The sequence below is a fragment of the Lepidochelys kempii genome, chromosome 3 (assembly GCF_965140265.1).
Source record: "Lepidochelys kempii isolate rLepKem1 chromosome 3, rLepKem1.hap2, whole genome shotgun sequence".
Lineage (NCBI taxonomy): Eukaryota > Metazoa > Chordata > Testudines > Cheloniidae > Lepidochelys > Lepidochelys kempii.
The window spans coordinates 47,071,008-47,097,646 of NC_133258.1; the positions used below are offsets into that span (position 1 = coordinate 47,071,008).

Sequence of the window (26,639 nt, forward strand, 5' to 3'; positions counted from 1 at the left end):
CCTAACTGGTGATCTCTGATTTATGGGGGAAGCTTCCCTTTTTTTCCAATGTACACATTCTGGAGAGATGAACTACTCTAGTTTACACTCTTATAATGCCTTTCACTTCACCAGTGAATTATACCTCCTACCATCCCTCTGTAAGTATCACTATCACGCTTTTGTATAAGGGAAAACTGGTGCACCAAACAAATGATTTGCCCAAGATCATAAAGGAGGCAAGTGGCAGAGATGCAGGGCTGTAACCAGGTTGGGGCAAGAGGGTACAAAGCCATGGGGGGGTGGAGAAATGGGGCAGAAAATGACCGGAAAAATGGTAGGGGCGACAAATATGCTTGTTTGCCCCAGACAGTAAAATCCCTAGTTATGGCTCTCGCTGCATCCACATAGAGTGCTTAAGCCCCCCCTCCCGCTCCCACCCCCGCCCCCCCTCCCCTTAATGGCTGATTAGATGTGGTTGCTCCTACAATCCTTATGGACTCCTTTATGAAATATATATATATAATAAAACTCTTTATATGAGATAATTTCATATCAAGCACTTATAACAATCATACATTGTACACATTTTACCACCTGTGCCATCACAGCTTTATTGATAATACTGGAAGTTAACACTGACCCACATATTCTCCAAATGTATTGCCTAAAAAACCCATTTACCCTTTATGGAAAAAGCATAATGAAAGTTGTAATGGATACTAAAGCCATAGAAACTACTTACCTTTACACCATGTGTCCCAGGCATGCCTGGGAACCCTGGTTCACCTGGAGCACCTGGTCCTCCTTGTTCTCCCTGAGTAATACAATAGCTCCATAAGTATCATTGATGTGCTGTGTGTAAAAACACAGATTGTATGTTTTTTCAAGATATCTTCAGGTTTGGCTAGGATACTCTGAGATTCTATATTATGATGGTGATTGAGCTGAAACCTCTATTGTTTTTTGTATGCTGAAAACACCTATACTGCCTAAAAGCCACAGCAATGCTCTTACTCTTGATTTCTCAACTCATTCATCCAACATGCAAAAGACTTACCCTGACTTTTACTTAGGTGGGATTTTTTTCTTTGTAATATTACACAAATGACATTGTTCCTAGTAATGGCAATGCCAAGCAATTTAGTTTTCAGCAACTTCACTTTAAAAATTAGAGTAAATGCATCTTATCACATGCATTTGACTATATTCATTATGTACCATTCCAGAATATTGGGCCTGATTTTCATCTTACTTACACTGGTTTAACACTGCCATAACTTCATTGACTTCTCTGAACTTACTTCAGATTTATACCAGTGTGACTGATGGCCAGGTTCTATGTTTACTTCTGAAACCTATAGCTATGTAAAAGAGTTTACCCAAAATGTACCTCAGAAACGATTGCACTTTTGACTCTCCCCGTTTTACTGTGAATCTTCAATAATCTGCACAAGTTCCATTTGATTTCTTCCTAGATAGGGTGCTTGTGGGCTCAACATTCAGCTGAAGATAAGAGTCTAAGACACTAATTTTTTGACAAGCCACAGTTTCTCCCCTTTGATCCTTCCCTTCCCTTCACTCTTCTTGACAAGGCACTTTACTGACCCTCCCAAAGGACTGTATTACACAAAGATCACAAAGTTATCCTTAGACCAAGAGATAAATTAGGCCACTCTGGAGTTCTGCTTTCCAGTCAGATCAGGTATTTTGGATCTTCCCTCGGACATCATAATTTGGTACCATTAGGTCACTGATTAGTATCTGCATTGTTATTTGCTAACTTTTTGGATTCTTCAGCTAAAAATATGAGCAAGCACCAGCAAATACTGATAATGTATTATCTACATCTTTGGTACACACAAGTAGCAAGAAACAATTTACACTACATATATGCCTGTATGTAAAGTTCCATAGTACAGATCAGAACAAACTATCTGTGCAGATTCAATGTAACAACAGGCCAGACAGTAAGATGCTGTAAAATGGCATAGATTCACTGATTTCACTCCAGGATCTGGTCCAATAAATCACCCATTAAATCCAATCTGGAGTAAATTTGTTAATTATTGTTTCCATTTTGAAACAAAACTACCTTATAACCAACAAGAAAATCATGGAACATTGTAATCATAATGTCCTTGACTGGAATATTTCCAGATGAAGGTAAACCATATTTACCTTGACTCCTGATGATCCTGGTTTCCCTTGTATTCCAGGTTCACCCTTATAGCCCTATTAATAAAACAACGCAACTGTGTGGTTGAGAATATCAAATATAAAGAGATCCTGTTTGAAAACTTTCTATCACAAAAGGGCACGTACATGTGTGACAGTGACAATCCAGCCCTCCAAAGCTTGGGGGATTCTAAATGATCAGTACTCCTACTTTAAACATGCACTTGTAACCCCTCCTGCCCGCTGGCCCACCTTAAAACCCCCAATTCATTTAATGTCCTTGAGGTTTAAACCCTCCCACAGTGACAAGTGCACTGAAAACCCCTCCCGGATGCCAAAAGACTTATGACTGCCTCTATCCCCAAGTGGCAATGACTGACCTTCCCTTCCCCAGCAGCAAACCTTCCCTCACCAAATATACGATGATCAAGCCGATATATGCAAATATGTTCCCACACATATTACTTAGCAAAGGGCCTTGCAAATCCCAGGACTTCTCTGAGTCAAAAATATTTTGGTCCTATAGAACAACTCACATTTTCAGCTTCTCAGATCTTAGTTAAAATTAAAGAGGAGTTACAGATTAACCCAATCTTGGCTGTGCATAATATCAATAAAAGTTTTTTTCCTGTTGAAGCACTGCAGGATCCAGCTCCATATATAGAGCATAAGAGACTAATGCAACTGTTTTCTCAGAACAGCAACTTCTATCACATTTTAAAATTAAATGTATTTATTTTTGGTTGTGCTCATTCTTGGCCTAACTGTACTCCCATGGAAGTCAATGGGAGCAGAGTCAAGCCAATTTTGAACACTTTTGAAAATCCACCTGCAACATAAGACTTAAAATAACATTTATATACTTCTAAGCATGATTTATACAACCGAAAGCATGTATATATGGATAGAGACACAAAGACTAGAAGATTTAAGACTCAACTTCTAAAAGTTTTGAGGGCCATATCATATAGTGCTTACTCAGCCAAAACTTCACTCATGTTAAATCTGAAGGTAATCCTAACAGTCAAATCTGGATTTATATAGCAACCATTTTAGTTACATAAGTACATGGGTCAAATTCACTCCTGCTATAACTCTAATGCAATCAGTAAAGTTACATCTGAAATAAATTTGGCTCAATGTTAGATGGAAAGAGCAGCACATCACTTTAACACAATTAAAATATAAATAAACAGAAAACAGGCAGAAAGTCCTGGTTTATACTAAGTATTATTTTGCCACTAGTACTGAGGAACATTTTTCAAGATTCCAAGGCTCAAACAAAGTACCCCAAACTGTTTCTGAAGAAGTTCCAATTCCTCATAACATGTTAGGCAATGGTTGCTACATCTTACCAAGACTTTCTTGTGCTTAGAAATTGGACTATCACATACAAGTTATATATAGGAAATTATAGTTATATTTTCAGTGTTTTTATATTAAAATAAACAAGCACATGACACAGAGTACTATAACTTTGTTATAATGATCCATAGGGCAATGAATACTCTTGGCATCATTTCTCCCATTCAAAGTAAAATAGAGTAAATAACCTTACCTTGGGCCCAGGTGTTCCAGGTCGGCCAGATGATCCCTCAGGACCCATCACTCCCTATTTATTTAAAAAGAAAAAATGACATTTCTAAAATTAGCTAAGGGAGAGACAGCTGGCCCAGTTTTATTGCTTATTACATTTATCATAGAATCGTAAATAAATACAGCTGGAAGGGACCTCAAGAGGTTATCTAATCCATCCCTCTATGCTGAGGCAGAACCAAGTATACCTAGACCATCCTGGGCAAGTGTTTGTTTAACCTGTTCATAAAAATCTCTAATGATGGGGATTTCACAACCTCCCTTGGTAACAATTCCAGTACTAAACTATCCTTATTGATTTATCATTATCCTTTTTAGTTAGGTAGCAGGACAATCTAATATCTCCCTTGCTGCAGATCAAACCCATTACTTCTTGTCCTACTTTCGGTGGACGTGGAAAATAATAGATCGCTGTCTTAACATATCTGAAGTCTTATCAGGTCCGCCACCCTCACTCTTATTCTGAAGACTAAACATGTCTATCCTCATAGGTAAGGTTTTATCATTTTTGTTGTTCTCTGGACTCTCTCCAATTTGTTCCCATCTTAAAGTGCAGCAGTCAAAACTGGACACAATACTCTAGGTGAGGCCCCATCAGTATGGAGTAGAGTGTAGCAATTACCTCCCTTAAATAATACACTCTTGTTAATATACTCAGAAATAGGTTAGCCTTTTCAGGAAATGCATCACACTGCTGGCTCATATTCAATTTGAGATACACTATAACCCACAGATCCTCTTCTGCAGAGCTACTGTCTAGCCAGTTATTCCCTATTTTATAGTTCTGCATTTGATTTTTCCTTCTTAAGTGTAGTCCTTATTGAATTTCATCTTGTTGGTTTTAGACCAATTATCTTGTTTTTCAAGGTGCTCTTGAATTCTAATCTTCCACAGTGCTTGCAACTTCTCACAGGTTGGTGTCATCTGCAAATTTTATTAGCATGATCTCCATTCCCTTATACAAGTCATTAATGGAAATATTTAATTGTATCAGACCGCACTAGCTACATCCTCCAAGTTAGTCAGAAAACCATTTATAATTACACGTTGAGTGTGGATTTTCATGTGTGTGCCCATCTTATAGTAATTTCATCTAGCCCACATTTTCCTAATTTGCTTCTGAGAATATCATGTGGGACTGTATCAAAAGCCTTTCTAAAATCAAGATATATATCACATCTACTTCTTCCCCAACAGCCATGAGGCTAGCAACCCTGTTAAATAAGGAAATTAGGTTGGTCTGGTCTGATCTGTTCTTGACAAATCCATGCTGGCTATTCTTTATCAGTCTATTATTCTGTAGGTGCTTACAAGTTGTTTAATAGTTTGTTCCAGTATCTTTCCAGCTATCAAAGTTAGGTAAAAATTCCCTGGCTCCTCTTTGTTCCCCCTTTTAAAGAAAAGTACTATGTTTGCCCTTCTCCCGTCCTCTGGGTCCTCACCAATCCTCCAAGAATTCTTGAAAATAATTGCTGATGGTTCCAAGATTGCTTCAGCTAGGTCCTTACATACCCTAAGATGAACTCACCATATGATTACGACACAATACAGAGATAGAGAATGTTATCTTTTAGAACTCACTAAAGTCCTGATCCAAACACAATACACCCGGGGCCTTCTAGGATGTGGAATAACCTGTTCAGGGGAAAGGTGAGTCTGCCATGGAAGTCTCAATAAAAAAAGAATTCTGATGATAAATTCTAATTTGCTCATGGGAGAACACCTCATCAAATCAGCAGCCTACTTCCTGTGGTCTGATTTTTAGCATTGTCTGAACATTCTATATAAGGCTTAATTGTCCAGTGAGTGGAGGAATCATAGGACTGGAAGGGACCTCAAGAGGTCATCTAGTCCAGTCCCCTGCACAACTGCAGATGATGAGGTGGAAGATTTTGCTCAGCCTGCAGTACAAGTTTTTAAAAACCCAAACAGAACTGGGATTGAAGGGTGTTCCTTCCACTTCCTGATCATGAGAAAACAGGATGTGGCCTTCCCCAATTGCCACTGTAAATGTGCTTCCCTCCTCTCCCATTAACTGGGGGATTTGGGGAGGGAAAAGTTAATCAGTGGGCCATATAACCACTGGCAGACTTCAGGATTGGAGCATTCACTAACAACAACTTCAATCATTTTAAAATACAACACTTTCAGCACACAGGCTCAAGTAGAGCCTATAAAATAATGCCCCTCTCTTTTGCCAGATTCCAGTGACAGAAATGCGTGAATAATGAAATCCACAACTGCATTTGTTCCAAATGAAACCTAAAAACTAATAGTTGCTAAGCCCCTGCCTGGGCTTCTCTTTTTTCTATATAAAGTTATTCCCAAATGTATTTTGGAAAAGATAAATCTTATTTTTAAATCATGTTTTCCAAGAGGGAATTCCCATTTACAGTACTTTTCACGTCAAGTGTTAATATATGTTTTTCTCACAACTTCTTACTTTCATTTTGACTCCAGAACTTCAGGTATCAATAAAAATAATATTATATATATATATATACTTGGAAATAAGAGTTAATAAAGGAAAGTCTCCTTAATGAGATACTTTTTGTCATCTAAGCATATCAATACACAGAAATCATCAAATAGTTGGAAAATATCTTTTCATACTCATGAAATCTTATTCCTATTCTTATCCAGTCTTTCCAATGCCTCTTTTTGTTACTCTTATTTCCAGGAACATTCAGACAAAAATTTTCTGTTTATAAGAACATTGTGGATGGTCTGTAATTCAAATGACTATCTTCTTCATATATGTGGAAGCAATCGCTTCCATACAATACTGAACATTAGAACCTATTTTTATTCAGAGGATATTGAGCAATGAAACTACCTCTATTCTTTTTCTAAAATTCCATGGGGTTTAAAACTTTCATTTCGTGATTTACTAGAGATAAACAGAGAGCATTTTAGTTTAGTCTGAAGGACAGCAGTTGTCATATGGCACCCCTTCTGCTAGTGCTTCGCTGCAGCATTAGCGTTATGTATGAGCCCAAGATCATATGTAGTATTCCAGTCTACATCCCTGCAATTTAAATATGATAGTGCTACCTTTAAGTCAAACATTGTAATGCATCTTCAGTAAAATGTAAAACTAAGCTGTCACTGTTATCAATTAAAGGCAAATTAGACTTGTGGCAAGATTTAGAAACCTATGCAGAATGGACTTACATGTGATATTTAAACTAATTTCTGCATAATTTATAGCAACAATACTTCATGCTTAAAGTGGTCACCATGAGGAATTCAATATTTATCAACAGGTCCCACAGATTTTTAACTGAAATATTACATTTTCCCCATAGTTAGACTAGGAGTTATGGTGTGGTCACTGCACAGTAGTGACTAATCATTACTGACTTGATAGTGGTCTCTAATGTATGTAGCACTTTCAATTTGAGGAGCTTAAGTGCTTTACCAACATTAATAAATTAATCCTCTGATCAGTCCTGTGATATATAATACTTGCCTATATCACAGGGCTATTCAGAGGGTTAATTTGTTAACGTTGCTGAAGCACTTTGAGCTCCTCAGACTGAAAATGGTTCATTTTCTTTCTCATCCACTTCTCAGTCTGGAAATTGTGTATGCAATGTAATGTGGTAGGATTCTTTAAAATATATATCTATATCTATCTATACACTGCTTTAGAGATAGCAAGGTTGAAGTGAGGTTATTCAAGGTCACAGAGAAAGTCTGCAGCCTAGAGAGAAATAAATCCCAGGTGTCCTGATTTCCAGTCTTGTGATTTAAATCAGGAAACCATATTTTACCTATGTCATGCACAAAAATTACAAGAACATGATCTTACATAGAACTGATATTCTGCAAATAAAACAATTTTCTGATGCAACGTGGGGAAAGTTTAACTGAACAAATCCAAAGATTATGGCATATAAAATTAAAAGAGGAGACTATGTCCTAAAACTTTAATGTTACTCCCCTATTTTTCCAGGGCTGACTATATTTATGTGGCAGATAAATTAATAAATTGTTGATGTTGGCAGTGTAATTGGCATAATTGTTACTTAAGAAGAACTTGTTACTGAATAGTTTCCCCAGTGTATTAAGTATAAACTATCAACAGGCTTCCATCTGTTTTTCCCCCTCTGGAACAAACATATTTAGTGTGACTAATACAAGGAAAAGTCCACTCTATTTTTTTGGTTGAATTTCCCTATGTTACTCAAAACATTCAAATCTTCCATGCATCAAGGACTTATTTTTCAATCAGGTGATAGGAGATATGATAAATCAAATTGATTGAACACCTCAGGAAATTATATTCCAGCAGATAACCAGGACCAGATGGCATTCATCTATGTGTTCCAAAGAAAATATGAACAAAGTATGGTAGGTGAGTTACTATAAAAATAAAACTCCTCAATTCTGCAGACCTAGAAGCTGTGACAAGGTGACTACAAAGGAACCCATCCAGAAACTCAAAAATGGAACAAAGTGATGCAAACTCAGAAACCAAGAACACAAACCAAGTAGACTGAGTGTATATACAAACATAAGGGAACCCAGTGTAGCACAGCTCCTTCACATCCCAATAACAATAACAAGTAAATGAGGAATCACACAAATACGTACCTCTATTAAAATGGTTGATAAAGCCTTCCCCCCTTGAACAATTGTTCAATTTTGGTCACCTCATCTCAGAAAGAAAGAGAAGTGGAAATGTTCTATTTCTACTAATGGGCAATAAAAGAATATTAGAGACACAGGTGGGAAGGAGAGTATGCAGGTACTGCCTTGAAGTAGATTATGCTTGTACTAAGAACATAGTAGAAAGGTAAAGTGAAATTCTGCTTTGAATTCCTGAGAACCACTCTGTTCCTACTCAGATAACATTTCTTTCCTCTAAACATCTGACAAGAAATAATTGGATATTCTTTGGGAGATACTCTTCTTCCCACCACAATGCACAAGGGCTGTAAAAGTTCCTTAGATGGCCATAGGTGAATTCCTCCAGTGCAGGTGTTGTGCACACAGGGCCCCTTACAAGCTCTAGTGGTGGGATTGCATGTACTGAATAGGTAGGGCACAAAGGTGGCTTAAATCTCCCTTATCCTTCCTACCTCCTGGCCTGTGAATTTCTGTGCAGAACTTCCGAGAGGCACAGAACAGAATCTCAAATATTCATTTTAACCGATGACATATTTTAATCAAGAAATCCCAAGCACAAAAATGGACAGTTTGCTTGAGGGATTCCGACATGTGGGACCAAAAACTGAAGTTTGGGCTGATTCTACAAATACGAATCTGTAACCATTAAAAAGTTCAGTATTGGCTAGGATGGAACCATGGCAGCTGCTTTCACATTAAATTCTTGACTTCTATAGTTCTGATCTAACTTAATCATTGCCTAAGACAAGTAAAGGAAACTCCTGCATAAAAAGCCAATACATTTCAGAATAAAAATAGGCCTAGAAACCCAAGTTATTTTTATTAAAAAATTGAAATGTTTCTATTTTCAGTTAAAAACCATTTAAAAGCAGTATTTATGATGCTCACATGTATAAGAAGGAAGCATCCACAGATCTGGGAATTTATATTTAGTAAGACCATCTGATCTCAATTGCCAGAGTCTTATAGAAAATAAGTTAAATGAACAAAAGCCATAAAACAAATCAAAGCTTTAATTCAAAGAGAAAGAATTCTCCAAAGTACTCAGGCTTGTTTCCACTAAAAACGAAAGAAGCAACATTTTTATCTCTTGCAGTAAACTCAGATTTCCATTAGTGAAAGCTACCATCTGTTAAAAATTATTTCCATATACTCTGGAAAAAGGAACCATTTGTAGGAGTCACTAATAGGATTAGTGCATGATTTTAAAAATCTCCGATAAATGGGTTACATAGCATTAAATGTAAGGAAATACTATTAGGGTTTACATAAAAAAGATGTAGATATTTCTTGAATAAGAGTCTTGCCTATATGCATTTTATACGGATATAACAGAGGCTAAGAGGTTGAGCCAGTGGTTAGGCAACTAGCCTGGACATGGAAGATAGAGGTTCAAGTTTCTCCTCTGCCACAGAGTTTCTATGTGACCTGGTGCAAGGCTGTTAGGAAACAGGGACAGAGACTATTTATCGATTAGGATAATAATATTTCACTACCTCTCAAGGGTGTTGTGAGAATAAATACATTGGGCAATTTTTTCAGACACACCTACATTACTTAAGAGCCTACATCCCATATTTAGGCATCACCGGCATTCACAAAACTCCTGCTCAATTGCTGCCTAACCTTGTAGTCAAATAAAGTCACTAGGTGATAATAAATAATACCTAGCTCTTACATAACACTTTTCATCCATAGCTCATTTTACAAAGGATATCAATACCATTACCCCGTTTCACAGATGGAAACTGAGCCACAGAGCAGGGAAATGACTTGACCAAGGTCACCCAGCAGGCCAATGGCAGAGTCAAAAATAGAAAGCAGGTCTCCTGAAACCTAGTCCAATGCTCTATCAAAGAGGCCACACTGCCTGTCATATAAAATAAAGCTAGGTGCCTGCCTAAGGATCCTATAATGTACTTATAGGGGAAGAGGTAGAGGGTCCTAGGTTGTCTAACATTTTCCATTATAAAAATTCCTAGCACTCTTATCTGCAGCAAGAACCTGACACCGGCTGAGAAATTCTCCCAGGATCAGAGAGATGCAGAACTGGCTGAGCTATGAGCTCCAGAAAATTGTCATTTCGCATTAGTGTCTTGCTCACTACCTATTTAGGTGTGCCACATATAAAGAACCTCCAGTCAGGACAGAAAAAATGGATGAACCTCCTTCTGTTGTCACCCATCAAAATACCCTGAGAGATTATATAAATTGGGAACAGAACCCAGATTTCTGAGGTGGCAGATGCAGCGCTCAGCTACTTCATCTCCACGGTCTCTCAGCAAAACACTGACAAACCTAAGTACTCAGTTATAGACTCACAGACTTTAAGGCCAGAAGAGACCATCCTGATAATCTTGTCTGACCTCCTGCACTTTGCAGCCCACAAAACCTCACCCACCCACTCCTGTGATAGACCCATAACCTCTGACTGAGTTACTGAACTCCTCACATCATTATTTAAAGACTTCAGGTTACAAAGAATCCACTAGTCTAGAGGATCTAGTGTAGATCAGAAAGTGATCTATGCCCCATGCTGCAGGGGAAGGCAAAAACCCCTCAGGGTCTCTGCCAATCTGACCTGAGGAAAAATTTCTTCCTGACCCCAAATATGGTGATCCTGAGCATGCAGGCGAGACCAACCAGCCAGACACCTGGGAAAGAATTCACTGTAGTAACTCAGAGCCCTCCCCATCTAGTGTTCCATCTCCAGCCATTGCAGATATTTGCTATTAGCAGTCGCAGATGGACCACATACCACTGTAGGCAATCTCATCATACCATCCCCTCCACAAACTTATCAAGTGAGGTTTAAGCTCAGTCTTAAAACAAATTAGGTTTTTTGCACCCACTGCTCCCCTTAGAAGGCTGTTTCAGAACTTCACTCCTCTGATGTTTAGAAATCTTTGTCTAATTTCAAGCCTAGACTTGTTAACGGTCAGTTTATATTCATTTTTTCTTGTGCCAAGACTGGCCCTTGACTGAAATAACTCCTCTCCCTCATGGTGTTTATCCCTCTTACATATTTATAGAAAGTAATCACATCTCCCCTCTGCCTTCACTTTGTTAGGCTAAAGTCAAGCTCCTTGTGTCTCCTCTTGTAAGATATGTTTTCCATTCTTCTGATCATCCTAATGGCCCTTCACGACACCTGTTCCAGTTTGAATTCATCTTTCTTAAACACAGACAACTAGAAGTGCGCACAGTATTCGAGATAAGGTCTCACTAGTGCCTTCTAAAATGATAATATAACACTTTGTATATCTACTGTAAATACCTCATCTGATGCATCCTAGCATTGCATTAGCCTTTTTCACAGCCATATCATATTGGTGGCTAATTGTTGTCTTGTGATTGACCAATACACCAGGTCTTTCTCCTCCTCTATCACTTCCAACTGATACATCCCCAGCTTATACCAAAAATTATTGTTGGTAGTCCCTAAGTGCATGACCATGCACTTTCCACTATTACATTTCATCCCATTTGTCTTACTCCAGTTTTCAAGGTAACCCAGATCTTCTTGTATGATATTCTGGTCCTCCTCCATATTGGCAATACCTCCCAATTTTATATGTGCTAATTTTATTAGCACACTCCCACTTTGTAAGGAAAGGTCTTTTCCTGTAGCCACATTGTAAGGCCTAAGGCCTTTGTTTGCAGCCACATTAGGAGAGCAGCAGCCATTAGCTAAGAAGCAGAAAGTCTCATCCTCACATGCCATCTAAATTACATTAAAACAATGTAATATCAAGCTGTTAAGAAGGCAATCTTGTCAGGGCCAGCTCTAGGATTTTTGCTGCCCAAAGCAAGAAATATTTTGGCTTTTTTTTCCATGCCCCCCGCGCCGCCCCAACTCCGCCCCTTCCCCAAATCCCCGGCCCTGCCTCCTTCTCTGGGTGTGCTGCATTTCCACCCCCCACATTGCTTTCTGCGGCTCCCGCCCCCCCACCCCGCAATCCCCTGCCCTAGCTCACCTCCACTCTGCCTGCTCCCCTGAACACACCGCCGCTCCTCTTCTCCCCCCTCCCTCTCAGGCGAGGGCGAGGCAGCGCGTTCAGGGGAGCAGGCGGAGCGGAGGGAAGCGAGGGTGGTGGGGGGGAGCGCAGGAAGTAAGAGGGGCAAGTAACAGGAGTGCAGGAAGTAACGAAAGCTCGCGGCAAGCCTGGGAGGGAGGAGGGAGAAGCCAAGTGGCGGCGGCGCATTCGGCTGGGCCGGCACCAGAACGCTGCCCCTAGCAATGTGCCCCCCCAGCACCTGCTTGTTTTGCTAGTGCCCAGAGCCGGCCCTGGATCCTGTCCTTATAGCACCCACCATCACCAGATAAAGAAACAGATCTTCAGATGGTTAAAGAAAACTTAGATTGATAGCATTCTGCCTGGCAAGAAACTACTTATTAATAGTTGCGGGTTTATCTTTATGATCCCCACTTCCCTATTGTCTGTCTGTATGATCTCTGTCTGGTTCTTTGATTGTTTCGGTCTGTTACATAATTAATTTTGCTAGGTGTACATTCATTAAGGTAGGGGGGTATAATTGGTTAGAGAATTTTGTTACAATATGTTAGGATTGGTTAGTAAAATTTTAGTAAAATGATTAAGGTACAGCTAAGCAGGATTCAAGTTTCACTATATAAACTAGGGTCCAAAGAGAAGTTCTTTGGGAACCAGCTCCAGGACAGAGCCCCAAGATCAGAACTGCCAGACCACAACACTCTGCCAATGACGCTGTACAGAAACTGGAGTCCCCCAGATGACCTGATCCTGAGTGACCATCAAGAAAAGTTCATCCATCTTATTGAGAGTGGTGAGCATTGTATATGTAGCATGTGCATTCTGTTTTATTAATAAATAGAAGTTAAGTAGGGTATTACTGTGTAAGGCTCTCTCACTAGTAAAAGACCCCATAAACGCACAAAAGATTAAGCCCTGACTCCAGTGGGAATGGGTGTTTACCTGGACCCCAGAGGAGTAGAGCCCGGAGCCCACAGAGGGGTAAAGTTAGATGCCTAAATTAACAGGGTTACGCCTGAACCCTAGGAACACGGTAAGGGTGCATGCCCCTACAGTGTGCAAGTAACAGAGAATTTTGTGCGGGTAACAACTTATGCTGTCTGTAACATGGAGCCAATCATGCTGATGTAACCCATTGTTTCACTGTATTATGCAGCATCTTCTAGTGGCCACTCCACAGCAGAAAACAACTTGCTACCAATTATTCTAGTTCATGCTTTAGCTATAGTGGTAGAGGTCTGTGTTGCAGTGCTGAATGTCCAGCGTCAAACCTTGCTAATGATGGCAGTCAAAGCAGGACATTAGACTTACACATAACAGAATTCGATTTTTCTTTTTAAATAACCTAGAAAATTACATGAAAAAACATACAGCGGCCCCTGGTGATCCTTTTGCTCCTGGTTGCCCTGAAGGTCCAATTTCACCCTATAATTGAAAACATCTCACATAAATATAATATTGGTATAAAAAAGTAATTTGGTTACAAACCCCTAATTCTACAGATTAGTTTCACCAGGATTGATTTCAAAGTGTTAGGAGATCCAATTAATTGTATGTTAGCCTTTTACATCCCATACTGATTGCTCTAATCACAGAATGCAAAAAATAGACCAAAAGATTTGCAATGTGCTTAAAAGATTTAGAAGCATGAGTCCCTGTACAGGATCCAAGACAGGGAAGGCCAAAACCAAACTAAGAAAAAATATATCCCCTTTAGGAAGGCCTCCAAACCAAACCTGGCAAGCAGAATTCCTTGTTATTGGTCTAGGAGGCAGATAGGCTTTCTCCCTTACCCTTTGGAGTCAGGTCAGGTCAGGGGAAGCTTAACCCAGTTTATAAGGCTCTTATTTCAGATCAACCAAACCTGGAGTCTGAAAAACATCTCTAAGGCCCAGGTCAGGGTAGTATCTTGGAGACTGAAGGGGCCATGCAATCTGTAACACCCAGCATAACATCCAGTCCTTTCTGTCTCTGAGTGTATGTCTACATGGCAATAAAATACCTGCGGCTGGCCTGTGTCAGCTGACTTGAGATTGTGTGGCTTAGCCAAGAGCAATAAACTTGCAGTGTAGACATTCAGGCTTGGGCTACAGCCTGGGCTCTGGGACCCACCCTAAATTTGCACTGATTTTAATTGTATCTTAAACTATTATGAATACCTTTTCTCCTTTTATTCCATGACTTCCAGGGATTCCAGGAATTCCCTAAGAGAAAAAAACAAGAAGTTTTAAATATATAAAATGGCTATTTCAAAAAAACGTAAACATTTCTCTTTTAATTTGGGTTAGAAACATAGCCAGGAAATAAGATACAACCTGGAAACATGAAAGCTAAAGCTTCTGGAGGATATAGAATGAAACAGAGAATTCAGTGCCTTCCCCTCTACTTTCCTGCCAGTATTTGCAAATGTGCAGGTGGGCAGGGTCATGTCCCCACCTTTGCCCCACCAATGTGGAATGGGGGAGTGAAAATGCTGACGATGCAGAGAAGGAAATTTCCTATTATAGAATGTACAGGCCAGCTTTGGCATGATCACAGTTTTAAATAAACTAGCTGATTTTAAATCTATCATGACATGTTTACATGGCTAGCACTTTGTGGAAACAAAAATTGAAATTTCATGCAAAATATTTTCTTTTCCAATTCTATCATTTGTAGTTATGCTTGCTAAAAACAGAGTAAATGTAACCTCATGCTTCAGGATTTAAAAGATTTGCCAGAGAGATAAATACTTCACAGTTATCTAGGTTCATTTCACCTTTCAACAAAGCATGAGCTACTGACTACTGTCAGAGAAAAAAGGCACCAAATATGATGGATAAATCATCCAATCCAGCATAGCAAATTTTACATTCCTGTCTCGCTTGTAGCGATCAGATTCTGAGGGACACTGGAGATGATTGTTTTTTGTGTCCCAGTTTCTGCCCTCAGACATGACTGTTGGGTTTCCACTGGCTTTAAGGAGGGCCAATATCAGTGACTAAAGATGGTCAACTTGACTGCATTTTTTTTTACATGTAGTTAGCACAGAGTGTTATAATGAATGAAGGACTACTCAAATCCATCCCAGAAACAAAACTCTCACATGTGTAATCAGCCTAATTCTGCTCTCAGTTACACCTTATGCAGCCTTAGTGGACCAAATCCTGTTCTCAGTTACACCAACATAAATTCAGAGTAAGTCCATTGTGCATTTGGCTCACTGACTTCATTATTTTGTCCAATATTACCATAATATGCTGCAATGGAACTAAGTAGAGAGATGTCATGGACATAACAGACACACACAGGTAAAACCACTTCCAGTCAAAACACATTGACATAAGTTCTTAAATTGTTACTAATGAAGACCTACTGATTCTCAGAATATTAAGCTCTTCCCTTAGCATTATATTGTCGTCACTGGAAACCAAAATAATGATGGGAAGCCTAGGGTGAAGTGATAGAGCAAAGGAAATCCAGGTTTCATGAAATGCCTAACACAGCATCAGGATAGTGCATTCTGCTCCACACTATGAGCATGATTCTGATCTCCCCTTCACTAATGTAGATCAGGAATAACTCCATAGTAATCAGTGGAATTACACCAGTGTAACATCAACATGTGAACAGGGGATAGGCCAACAAACTTTAGAATTGTAATTGTTCTATGGTTTACACTATATTTACAATATATTTATATTTAGTTTAATTTTAGCTAATACAGATTCCATCTAACAGAATTATCTTCATGGTATATTTAATAATGACACATTGTGGGCTTTGACAGACATCAAGGTTCTAATTTTGGTATCAATTACAGGAGAAAGCAGTGACACAATATTACAGAAAGCTACACTAGAAAGCTGACTAGATAATTAAGGCCTGATTCCTCCACCTTTTACTCATGTTGAGTAATATAAAAGTCTTCTCTCCAAACTATTGCTCTGTCAAGATATTTCAGTATTCCAAAACCATATTAGACCTGCTGGATCTGGGTTGTAAGAGTTCCATAACCAGACATGGTTTTAAATAAATGTAGGTGAGATTAGTCCTGTCCATGAATTCTAAATAGTTGTACTTTATTAACACAATATATTCCATATACTTGACTACTGATCAGAGGATTTTTTCAGAAACAGGATAATATATATTGGAAAGATGTACAGAAACTCATGTTGGCTAATAACTTCCTTTTGGCTACACATCTACACAATCTTCAGGGCAAGGGATAGTATCTTCATATGTATTTGTACAACACCTAACACAATGCTGACACAATCCTGATTGGGTCCTCTGGGAGATACTACAATATACAAATAAACAAAAAAATGTTGGTAACGTAAGGAGGGTCAGAACAGGAGTTAATTATTCCAGGGTCATATGTACAGTAATATATGCTTACTAAAATGGCTCTTGGCATTTTGCTGTTGTTTGTTTTGTTTTTTCCTCCCAAAAGGAGTTAATTTTGATGCAAAACACACAGCCCTTTGGTAATATACCAGCACAAACAAAGAATCTTGGAGGCTACCAAAATACCAATGGTACCCCTTCAAACAACCAACTTATTCCAAAATTCAGAAAAGCATTATGTGGATCTGAAGAAAATTTGGGTCTTTATCCACTAATGAGGAACAAAAATTTATGAAGACAGTAATAATGGGTTCTAACCACTGATTTGGTTAAAATGATGTGCATGTGGATTTAATTTAACCCTGAGAACAAAAAGAATGGAATATAAAATAAAAAGTAAAACCCATTAAACCTTGAGAACAGGACTAATGTGTAAATACATTTCGTGGGAAGGTTTCTCATTCAAATTCACACCTAATTGCTAAAACAATAAGACTTTCAGAATCACTCATTTGCTTTTTTTTTCAGTTTACAATTTATTTGATGAGATTAAATCAAAGTAACATCCAGAATATATGTTTCAAAGAAAAGAGTGAAAATAAATGTATCAATTGCCAAACAGAAGTAGAAGAAAATTGGATATTATACCACATATTGACATTGATTAAGTACTAAGATATGTGCAAGGGATGGGAATGAAGTAATCAACTGAGGTGACTAACAATCGCACTCTCACCTGACATCCTTGCACAACAATGCGGAACAACTTTATGACGAAAGCCAGGGCATCAAACTTAAGCAGTTGGCCCTTGACCGCCTGTTTACACTGATGCTGGAACCAAATTCACAACAACTACATTTGGACATCGTTCTTGCTAGCAAGATGGTGACAGTGTTTAGGGATGAGTTGTGCTATACTAGTAAAGTGTCTCATCAGACTACCGTAGTTGAAAAATGATGTAGATGGGGCCAAATGCTTGTAAGGGGAGGATACCTATTGTGAAATTGTAGACTGTGAGAGATAGTGTGGTCTTGTGGATTGAGAATGAGGTGGACCCAGGAATTCCTAAATCCTAACCCTGGCTAAGATCCTGATTTGCTGTGTGGCCTTGGACAAATTGCATATCCTCTGCGTTTCCCCCATCTATAAATGAATACTCATTTAACACATAGGGGAGTTACAAGTATTGTCATAACACTTCGAAAATGTAAATGACTCTCCCAAACCAATATGTGAGAATAATTGTTAGCACCCCTGTAGTCATAGGACAAAAAGTAGAGGTTCATGGGTTACAGATTGTTGTGACAAGCCATGAATCCAGTGTCTTCATTAAGACCATGTTTTTGTCCTATGACTACAGGCCACTTCACCTTGAATGGTCCCTTAGAATATGTGATAACAACTTATGTTAAACGTTTGTTCCATCCTGTCTTTAGCTGTGGCACTCTGGCTAGCTTTCCCAGACCCAAAGAACAGCTCTGTGTAGCAAAAGCTTGTCTTTCTCAGCAACAGAAGTTGGTCCAATAAAAGATATTACCTCATCCACTTTGTCTCTCTAGTAGTCTTGGACCGACATGGCTACAACTACACTGCTTACATTTGTAATTACATGGCAGGTTGACAAGGGGTAAAATGCAAGAGATTTATGCGGAGGCCAGCACAAATAATTTATGCATTGAATTTCCTCACCACTTCCCAAAACTCTGATGTCTCTGTGGAAGTAGCAGAGGAATGTCTGGAGGGAAGTACAGCTCACTCTCTAAAAGATTTTTCTGAGCAGGCTTCTTGATTTCTCTCTTCCTTTTCAGAGGACACTTCTTCCTCGCTGCCACACAGAATTTTGGAGGGAAACAGACCGGAGAGTTCTGAACTGTTTGGTAGGGGCCTCTCCACTCAACATCTTGCCACAGGATCTGAAACTCCCAAAATATTCTCAGCAAGGAAGAAGCACACTATACTGTTCCAGGTTGTATTCATTCAGATTATTTAATCTCTTACACACACACACACACTAGAAAAACCCTTAATGCCCCACGTAGGTCCTTTTAAAAAACTTCTTTGGCTGAAGGGATCCATTTATACCATTCTTTTGCTTTTACCTCCACATCAATAGCAATGAAGGATTGTAAGAAAATAAACTTCATCAGCCATAGCTCCTGTAGGATTGATTCTGTATCCCTGAAGTCAATGAGATTTTTGCCACTGACCTCAGTGGGAGCAGGATCAGATTCTTAGTGTTCTTATTTGGCTCACTGACATTTATTCAGCTGAAAATGAATCTGCCCCTCACATTCATCTGTCTCAGGGATTCCCTGAGCAAACTAAGTGGAGTTCTTCAAAGTCATTCACCACATATTGATTGGCACATAAGGAGCAGTATGAAATGACTAATCTGGCATGTAATGACTAGTGAAGAAAGGGGCTTTCCCCACAATAATTATTTTCCGGTATAACTTCCACGGTCCAGCAGCTGGAATGGCTAATTTCTGTAGGACTGAGTCCCAAAGGCCTAGAAAATTTAATTTAATCTCTATTTCCTTATCTATTCTCACTCTACTATTTCCCTATTCATGCATAACCTGTGTTCATGCCAATCAAAATTACTGGAAACTTCCCAGAGGAGAGTGTTTTAAAAGCCTCAGACATCCTATATTTTCTTTTTAACTTTTAGGTTAAAAGCCAAACCAAGTTTTGGAAAAGTGTTAGAAATTCACTCCTAAGCAGATACTTCATATGCAACATAAAGCTTCAGAACCTGAATTATTTTACTTTTTAACAACATGAGTAATAAACCACTTATAATAGGAAGCTATATTTGAGAGAGTGACATACCATTAAGTAAACTATCACAGTAACCTTACTGTAATGATCAAAAGATCTAATACTACTTTAAAGTGTGAGCTGACAAATCTAGTTTAATTCAATTTGCAAAACAAAAATGTAACCTTTCCTGTAAAGGCTGTATAAACTAGAACTATAATGAATGCCTGTCTTTAATCAGAAGTTAATATAAAACAGACCCATCATGCTATTTTTCACTAAGGGAAACACAATGTTTGGAATCACTACAAATGGGAAAATTGCCACCCACTGGGAGTGATAGAATGAATGCTATGGAATAATTTGTGATTCACTGGCCTAGAAAATATGGCCTTTGGGGATGTCCTTTGCACAATTAACTGAATCAAGCAATTTTTTTTTTGTCAGTAATACATGAGAAAAGATAGGCAACTCTCTATTTTAATTTTATTTTTTCTTCCTCTGGTCAGAAAAACATGGTTTTTTACTGTCTGAATTTAACAGTGCATTTTTATGATCACTACCCCAATAAAATTTAGCACTGTATTTCTATCCACTATAACTAAACTCAGAAAATCTCAAAGCCTTATTGAGCTTTAAAAAGTGGTCCATCACTTTGATCTTACCCCCTTTTTGCATCCCTCCACTCACTCCCCCCTTTTCCTCTGCATCAAGCACAAGCTTGTGTCTTCTTTAGTCACGTCCCTTCCACATTTAGCTATCCCTTTTCTATCAAATTTCTTGCAAGGCTGACCCCTGCCTTCACTTTTTCAGAGACATTAGCCTTTACTGCCCACTTGTCTGCTTTTCCTATGAGTACCTTCATGTTTTCCTCCAGGTCATCCTTTTTACATGGGAAGAACTCCCCATCAACATTTGTAAAGCCACTTCCTTATCCTCTCTTCGACCTTGATCTAGCAAGGGACTTAAGTGCATGTGTAACTTTAACCATGTAAGCAGTCATTGACTTCAACAAATTATTTGTGTGCTTAAAGTTATGCATGTGTTTAAGAACTTTGCTGAATTCGGGATCTGTATCTATCCTTACCACCTATTTTTGCCATGGTGCCTAGAAATTACTGTCAACAGACACTAGTTAGGTTGGCAGCCATCTGTGACTAAAAAGATTGAGACTACTAGTTTGTGTAAATGTAGCAGTCCTTCCCATCTGTTTCCATCTTGGTATAATCCTACACTGTTCACTCTCCGGAGCAGGAATTGTCTTGGTTTCACTTGTTGGCATGGTATTTAGCACAATGGGTCTTTCATTGAGGTCTCTAAAAGCTAATACAATATATAAAATTAATAAATAATAAGTAATAATATTTGAACCATACCAAATTGTTTCTAAATGAGCGATCCACCATTTACAGAGGTTGTACAGTAGTAGATAGCACATTATCTAATGGTCCAGCAGCAAACTGTTAAAAGAGCACTCGGAATACTAGTTGCCAAATCCTGATCTCATTAAAATCAATGGAGTTTCGCCACTGACTACACTGGAAATAGTATTTGGCTCTAAGTGAAAACTGGACTAGGCAAGAATCCCTAATTAGTAGTCTAGAAATATATAACCTTTGATGAAATATGACTCTGATGGACATAGGTGGACCCCTTGGAACCGTGGGGAGCCCCACTGGCTTCACTGGAACTCAGTGTGAGCATGGGTCCAACTAGGCTCACTGACGTGCGAACGGGGCAGCTGCCCAGGGCCTGGGTTAATTTAAAAGGATCCGGGGCCTAAGTTCCCTGTAAGCTGCAAGGCCGCGCAGCAGCCTATTTAGCGCCACGCAGGCCCTCAGGTAACCCGCCCAGGGACCTGCTGTGACTGGGGGAGAGCCCCACTCTAGCCCGACCCCCAACCTGCTGTGGCCAGGGTGACCCTGCCCTGACCCCAATTCTGCTGCGGCCTGGACCTGCCACGGCCAGGGCGCCTGGACTCAGGGGTGGTGCGGCTTGGCTCGGCCCAGATCCAGACTCAGCCGGCGGTCCAGCCTGGCCCAGCCCCAGGCACGGCCGGGGCACCCGTGCCCTGGCCCAAACCCAGCCCTGACCCAGACCTGCTGGCGCCAGGGGAGGGGTGCCTGTCCTGCAGCCTCAGCCCTGGAGCTGCTGCAGCAGGGAGAGGCACCTCTCTCACACAGCACAGGTGCTGCTGTTGCTGCTCTGCTGGGAGGAGTCCTGGAGCACCCTCCTGCACCCCAAACCCTTCATCTCCACCTCCACCCCAGAGCCCACACTCCCAGCCAGAGTCCTCACCCCCTGCATCCAACCCTCTGCCCCAGCCCTGAGCCCCTCATCCCTGGCCCCACCCGAGAGCCTGCACCCCTAGCCAGAGCCCGCACACCCCTACACCCCAACCCTCCGCCCCAGTCCTGAGCCCCCTCCCACACTCCAAACCCCTTGGCCCCACTCCACCACATGAATTTTGTCACACATCACCTCCATATTGGTGCACATAACAAAATTCATTCTGCACATGGGTGGAAAAAATTAAAGGGAACACTGCTGGGAGCCCCAGGCCCTTTTAAATCACCTGGTCGGGCCGCAGGTCTCCTTGGCATGCGCAGGGTGGTACCGGCAGTGGCGAAGGCAGCCGGGCGGGCATGTGGAAGCCCTCATCATGCCGGAAGAGCGCACCCAGCAGCACAGCCGGCAGCAAGCTGGGCACCAGCCAGTGCAGGCACAGAACCGTCTAAATGTCAGGCTAATTGACTGTTCTGCCCTGGGGCCTGGAATTGCTGTCAGCGGGCCTGGGTCCAACCTGCATAAATCCAATTGCAGGGTCAAGGGCCTAAGCCCTTTACTGAGAAAGTTGCCAGTTGTCTTATTGTTGCCATATTTTCTTGAGGATTAATTAAAAAAATATTGTGATTAGTATTTTGGTACTTTCTGCCTGTCAACTAGCAGGAAAATGTTACAACTGGAAAGATAAAATATACCAAAATATTAAGGCTTAAATTCTTTTAATGGAAGTGTTTTGTTTTTCAACAAAATGTTAGACATGTAAAGAGATTCTTGGTAGGCTTGTATATTCTCTCTTAATTAAAACATTTGTAACAAATTTGTACGTACCAAATTATGTGATTTATGTACTGAACCATCAACTTGGTTTCCATTATCATGAGTTTAAATTCTCATGTATTTTTACTTAAAATAAATGTACCATTTTATCCCAGTTATCTGCCAATTTAAATGAATCTTCCATCCTTTGATAATATCTGGCAAATTTAATGGATTTAGCTGCAAAAAAACACATGGTTTTCTGGTCCTTGAAAAATCAATGTGCAGCTTTTCCTTAATCACAAATTCCCTATTTTTGGTTTTGGATCATACCACACAGTTAGGTTTTTTTCCATGCAACTCTGCAGTATGTCCCAATTAAGGGAGTTGATTGCTATCTTATGTATTCAAATGAAGTAAGTCCAAGCTAATTTGAACAAGAGCCTCATTTCAAACCAAATATTTTTCCACTTTTTATAACCAGTAGTATAAACACATTTATGTCTCACTATGCCAAACTCTATACTTCTGAATAACAGGAGAGACTATATCTTCTTCCAGAGAAAGTATTCTATTTCTAATTATCATTTTCTACTCTCTTCATCTTCTGTTACTAGTCATTTAACATCCTCAGTCTTATAGGTAATACATGAAGTCCCCATGAAACTTTTATGGCTGGGGAAGGAAACGCCTTGTGGAAAAAGTCTCCAAAGATAATGATACTTCTCCACTATGGACAAACACTTTGCAACCAGACTCCTCCAGCAGACAATGCTACAACTGAGAACATTGAAGGGGTGTGTGACAGACTGCTGGAGACTAACAAATAAACCAGCCCTATAATCATTTAGGCACCAATTAGTTCCCTGGAGCAGGCTGACTGGGGAATATGCAGCTAACTAACTGATCAGTCTAGGGGAGCAGAGGAACTAATTAGCCATCAGTTGAGGGCTATAAAAGACATCACAGGAAGGAAGTAAAGGGATGAGAGAGTGGGTTAGCGGAGTCCAGTATGTGTTGAGATCCCAAGGGAGGGATATCTCTGTTCCTCTCTGGCCCTATGGGACAGAACAAGAAATCACTGTAAATACTTTGCTGTATTGGGGTTGGTGATGGGGATATAAATATATAATGTGGAGATGCCACTCACCAGAGAGCGTGAATGACTTCTTTCAGAGTAACAGCCGTGTTAGTCTGTATTCGCAAAAAGAAAAGGAGTACTTGTAGCACCTTAGAGACTAACCAATTTATTTGAGCATAAGCTTTCGTGAGCTACAGCATCCGATGAACTGAGCTGTAGCTCACGAAAGCTTATGCTCAAATAAATTGATTAGTCTCTAAGGTGCCACAAGTACTCCTTTTCTTTTTGTTAATGACTTCTAACCATCAGAGGGCATGAATGGAGCTCACCATGTTACAGGGTGCCAGGCTGATGTTGAGGCAAAGTCTGTTCAAGGAGTTCACATCTCTGTGCTATATTAGCATACAGCCTTAAACAGACTTCCTTTTACATCCTGTATATCTAAACTTTATGAATGTGTCACACATTTAATAAATATTGTCTAAGACAATCCACAAAGGAATAATTTTTCAAACTATCCATTCTCTCAATAAAAACACAAAAATGTTTGAAATAAATCTATTTCCAGATTGAAAGAGGATCATTGTGCTTTCAAGCAAAAATTTAACAGGAGACCATTACTGTCTGTTTAATCCAAAATGAGAAATCTTGAATGAAGAAAATGCTGAAAAGCCAGCTAACTATGGAGCTAACTAGTAGTTTAACATTGCACCATGTATTTCTGAAAAAGTTCTCTGCAAATATCAAAGAGCAAAATCTGGCAGATGCTCCACTGCCATTAGAGAATATTGCCAACAACACTGACCAATGCAATTTTTTGCTGCCAAAGACAGCATATGGCCCAAGAATCTCCTTTCATAACTGACTTTTTCTGATGAGACTGTGTCAAAGTTATTTTGATCATTCTACTCAACCTTGTTTTCAACCATATCTATTTTAAAGGTTTTCCAACATAAATCCAGAAAATATTTACCTGGAGATTTCTGTTGAAGGATGGTAACATCGTGTCAGCCATAGAATCATAAAATATTAGGGCTGGAAGAGGTCAGGAGGTCATCTAGTCCAAGCCCATGCTCAAAGCAAGACCAACACCAACTAAATCATCCCAGCCAGGGCTTTGTCAAGCCAGGCCTTAAAAACCTCTGAGGATGGAGATTCCCTCAATTACAAAACTAAAGTGCTCTCTCCGTAGTGCACATACAGGATGTGTGGTAGCAATGCAAGCTTTGCTATAATCTCCCACCAATACACTAAGGAGTTCTTTACTCCTGGGGGATTCTGCGTGACTGCGCACCCACAGGAAACCCGCCCCCCCTTTCACCATGCAGAATTCCTGTTCTTCCCTGCAGAAAATGGCAGGGAAGCAAAGGGAATCTATGGGGGTGGAGGGCATCCATGAGTGCAGTTTTTTGGGGGGGATTGCCTCCTCCAAACAGAGGTGAAGCATAGGGGGCACACTGATCCTCAACCAGCTGCACCTGGAGCCCCATCCCATCAAGCCCCACTTCCCAGGTACCAGATCCCCCCCCACACACACACACACACCCAGACACCCCCCCACGCTGAGCCCCAACCACCTTCACCTGGATCTCCTGCAGAGTCCCATTGCCCCTGCACCCAGAACCCCACAATGAGCCCCTGTGCAGCCAGATCTCCCACTGGGCCACCCGCATCCAGATTGCCCCACATAGAAACTTCTCACCCCACACTAAGACTCTCTACACTTGGATCCTTGTGGGTTGAGCCTGCCCACCCACACCTCGTGTACGTGGTGCAGAGGGGCAGAGCCCTGGGGTGTTTCTGGGGTCAGGTGTCAGCCCTGTGTGAGGGTCAGATGCAGCCTCACTGCCGAGTCCTTGTACCAGGAGAGGTGGGGGCTTCAGGGTGATCTCCCACCTCAATGCAGCCAGTGTACCTGTGCTCCCCACTGCCATGCTGGAGCCACACTTATTTACTGACAAAGAAAATTTGCAGAATTTTACAGAATTTAAAAATATTGTGCACATTTAATTTTTGGCACATATTTTTTTATTTTTTGATGCAGAATTCCCTCAGGAGTACCTAGTGGGCAGTTCAGTCTCAGCAGGATCTCTGTTGAGATAGTCACAATTAACAGTATTGTAGGCAATCTTAATCGTTCCGTTTATATTTTTCCTTAAATCAGGATCAGCTAGTGAAATGTTAGGCTAAGCCACACAAAAAATAACTGTTGTTAAAAGATTAATTTACTGCAAGTGATTTCACAGACCTGTGTTTCAATTAAATTGTTCAGTGAATGTTGATAATTTTGCAACCCCAGCAATGTGCAGACAGAAAAAGGCAAACACAAACAAAACAGACTCTCATAAAGATGGCCTTAACAGTAGCATCTAAGCACCTGCAAAATGTGATTCTTTATGTATAACTCCTCTTTACTTTCCCAGAAATCCTTGATGATGCATTTGAGAATTACTGGGAATGTGGAAAAAAAAGTCAAGTGAACTCAGATTTTGGATAAGAACACAAGGGCAGACTGGATAAAACATACGATTACAGAAAAATCTGGATTATCCAAATGGAATGGGGGGGGGGGGAGAGGTCTGAAATTAATTTGGATAAAAGATCTGGAACAGTACTAGGAAAGTTTTTTGGTACATTGGGAACAGCAGAAGTAATATACGTTAAAGAAAGCTGAAGTGGTGCCTTCTGTTGCTACTGAGTAGTGGATATGTTTTCAGGTAGGGGAATCAATAAAGGAAAAAATATATGGGAAAAATACATTAAGTAGTATTCCCACGAACAAGCCGCTTCAAAGTAATAGCAAGAGAGTGGGAAGCACCCTGACACTCAGAGTTACAAAGCCTTTTGAAACACTATAGTTGGCAGAGTGACTATTACATATATAATCACAAAGCACTCCTAATGCACATGGTGGCTAGTATTTCCTTGAGAACTACATAGGGAGTGATAATTGAAAGTTGAAAATATTAGTCAGACATAAGAACTACATTATTGTACTATCAGATGGTCAAGTTGCTGTCAC

At 40.1% G+C, this 26,639-nt stretch overlaps 1 protein-coding gene across 1 annotated transcript in view; it reads right to left on the reverse strand.

Moving 5' to 3' along the window:
• COL21A1 (collagen type XXI alpha 1 chain) overlaps positions 1 to 26,639 on the reverse strand; it is a 194,489-nt gene that overhangs the window by 29,897 nt on the left and 137,953 nt on the right. Inside the window, exons 18-22 of the mRNA XM_073336269.1 lie at positions 14,561 to 14,605; positions 13,773 to 13,826; positions 3,716 to 3,769; positions 2,161 to 2,214; positions 725 to 796 (exon numbers count right to left, since the gene is read on the reverse strand). Of these exons, the coding sequence (XP_073192370.1) occupies positions 725 to 796; positions 2,161 to 2,214; positions 3,716 to 3,769; positions 13,773 to 13,826; positions 14,561 to 14,605 (279 nt within the window). The remainder of the gene's footprint in view (positions 1 to 724; positions 797 to 2,160; positions 2,215 to 3,715; positions 3,770 to 13,772; positions 13,827 to 14,560; positions 14,606 to 26,639) is intronic.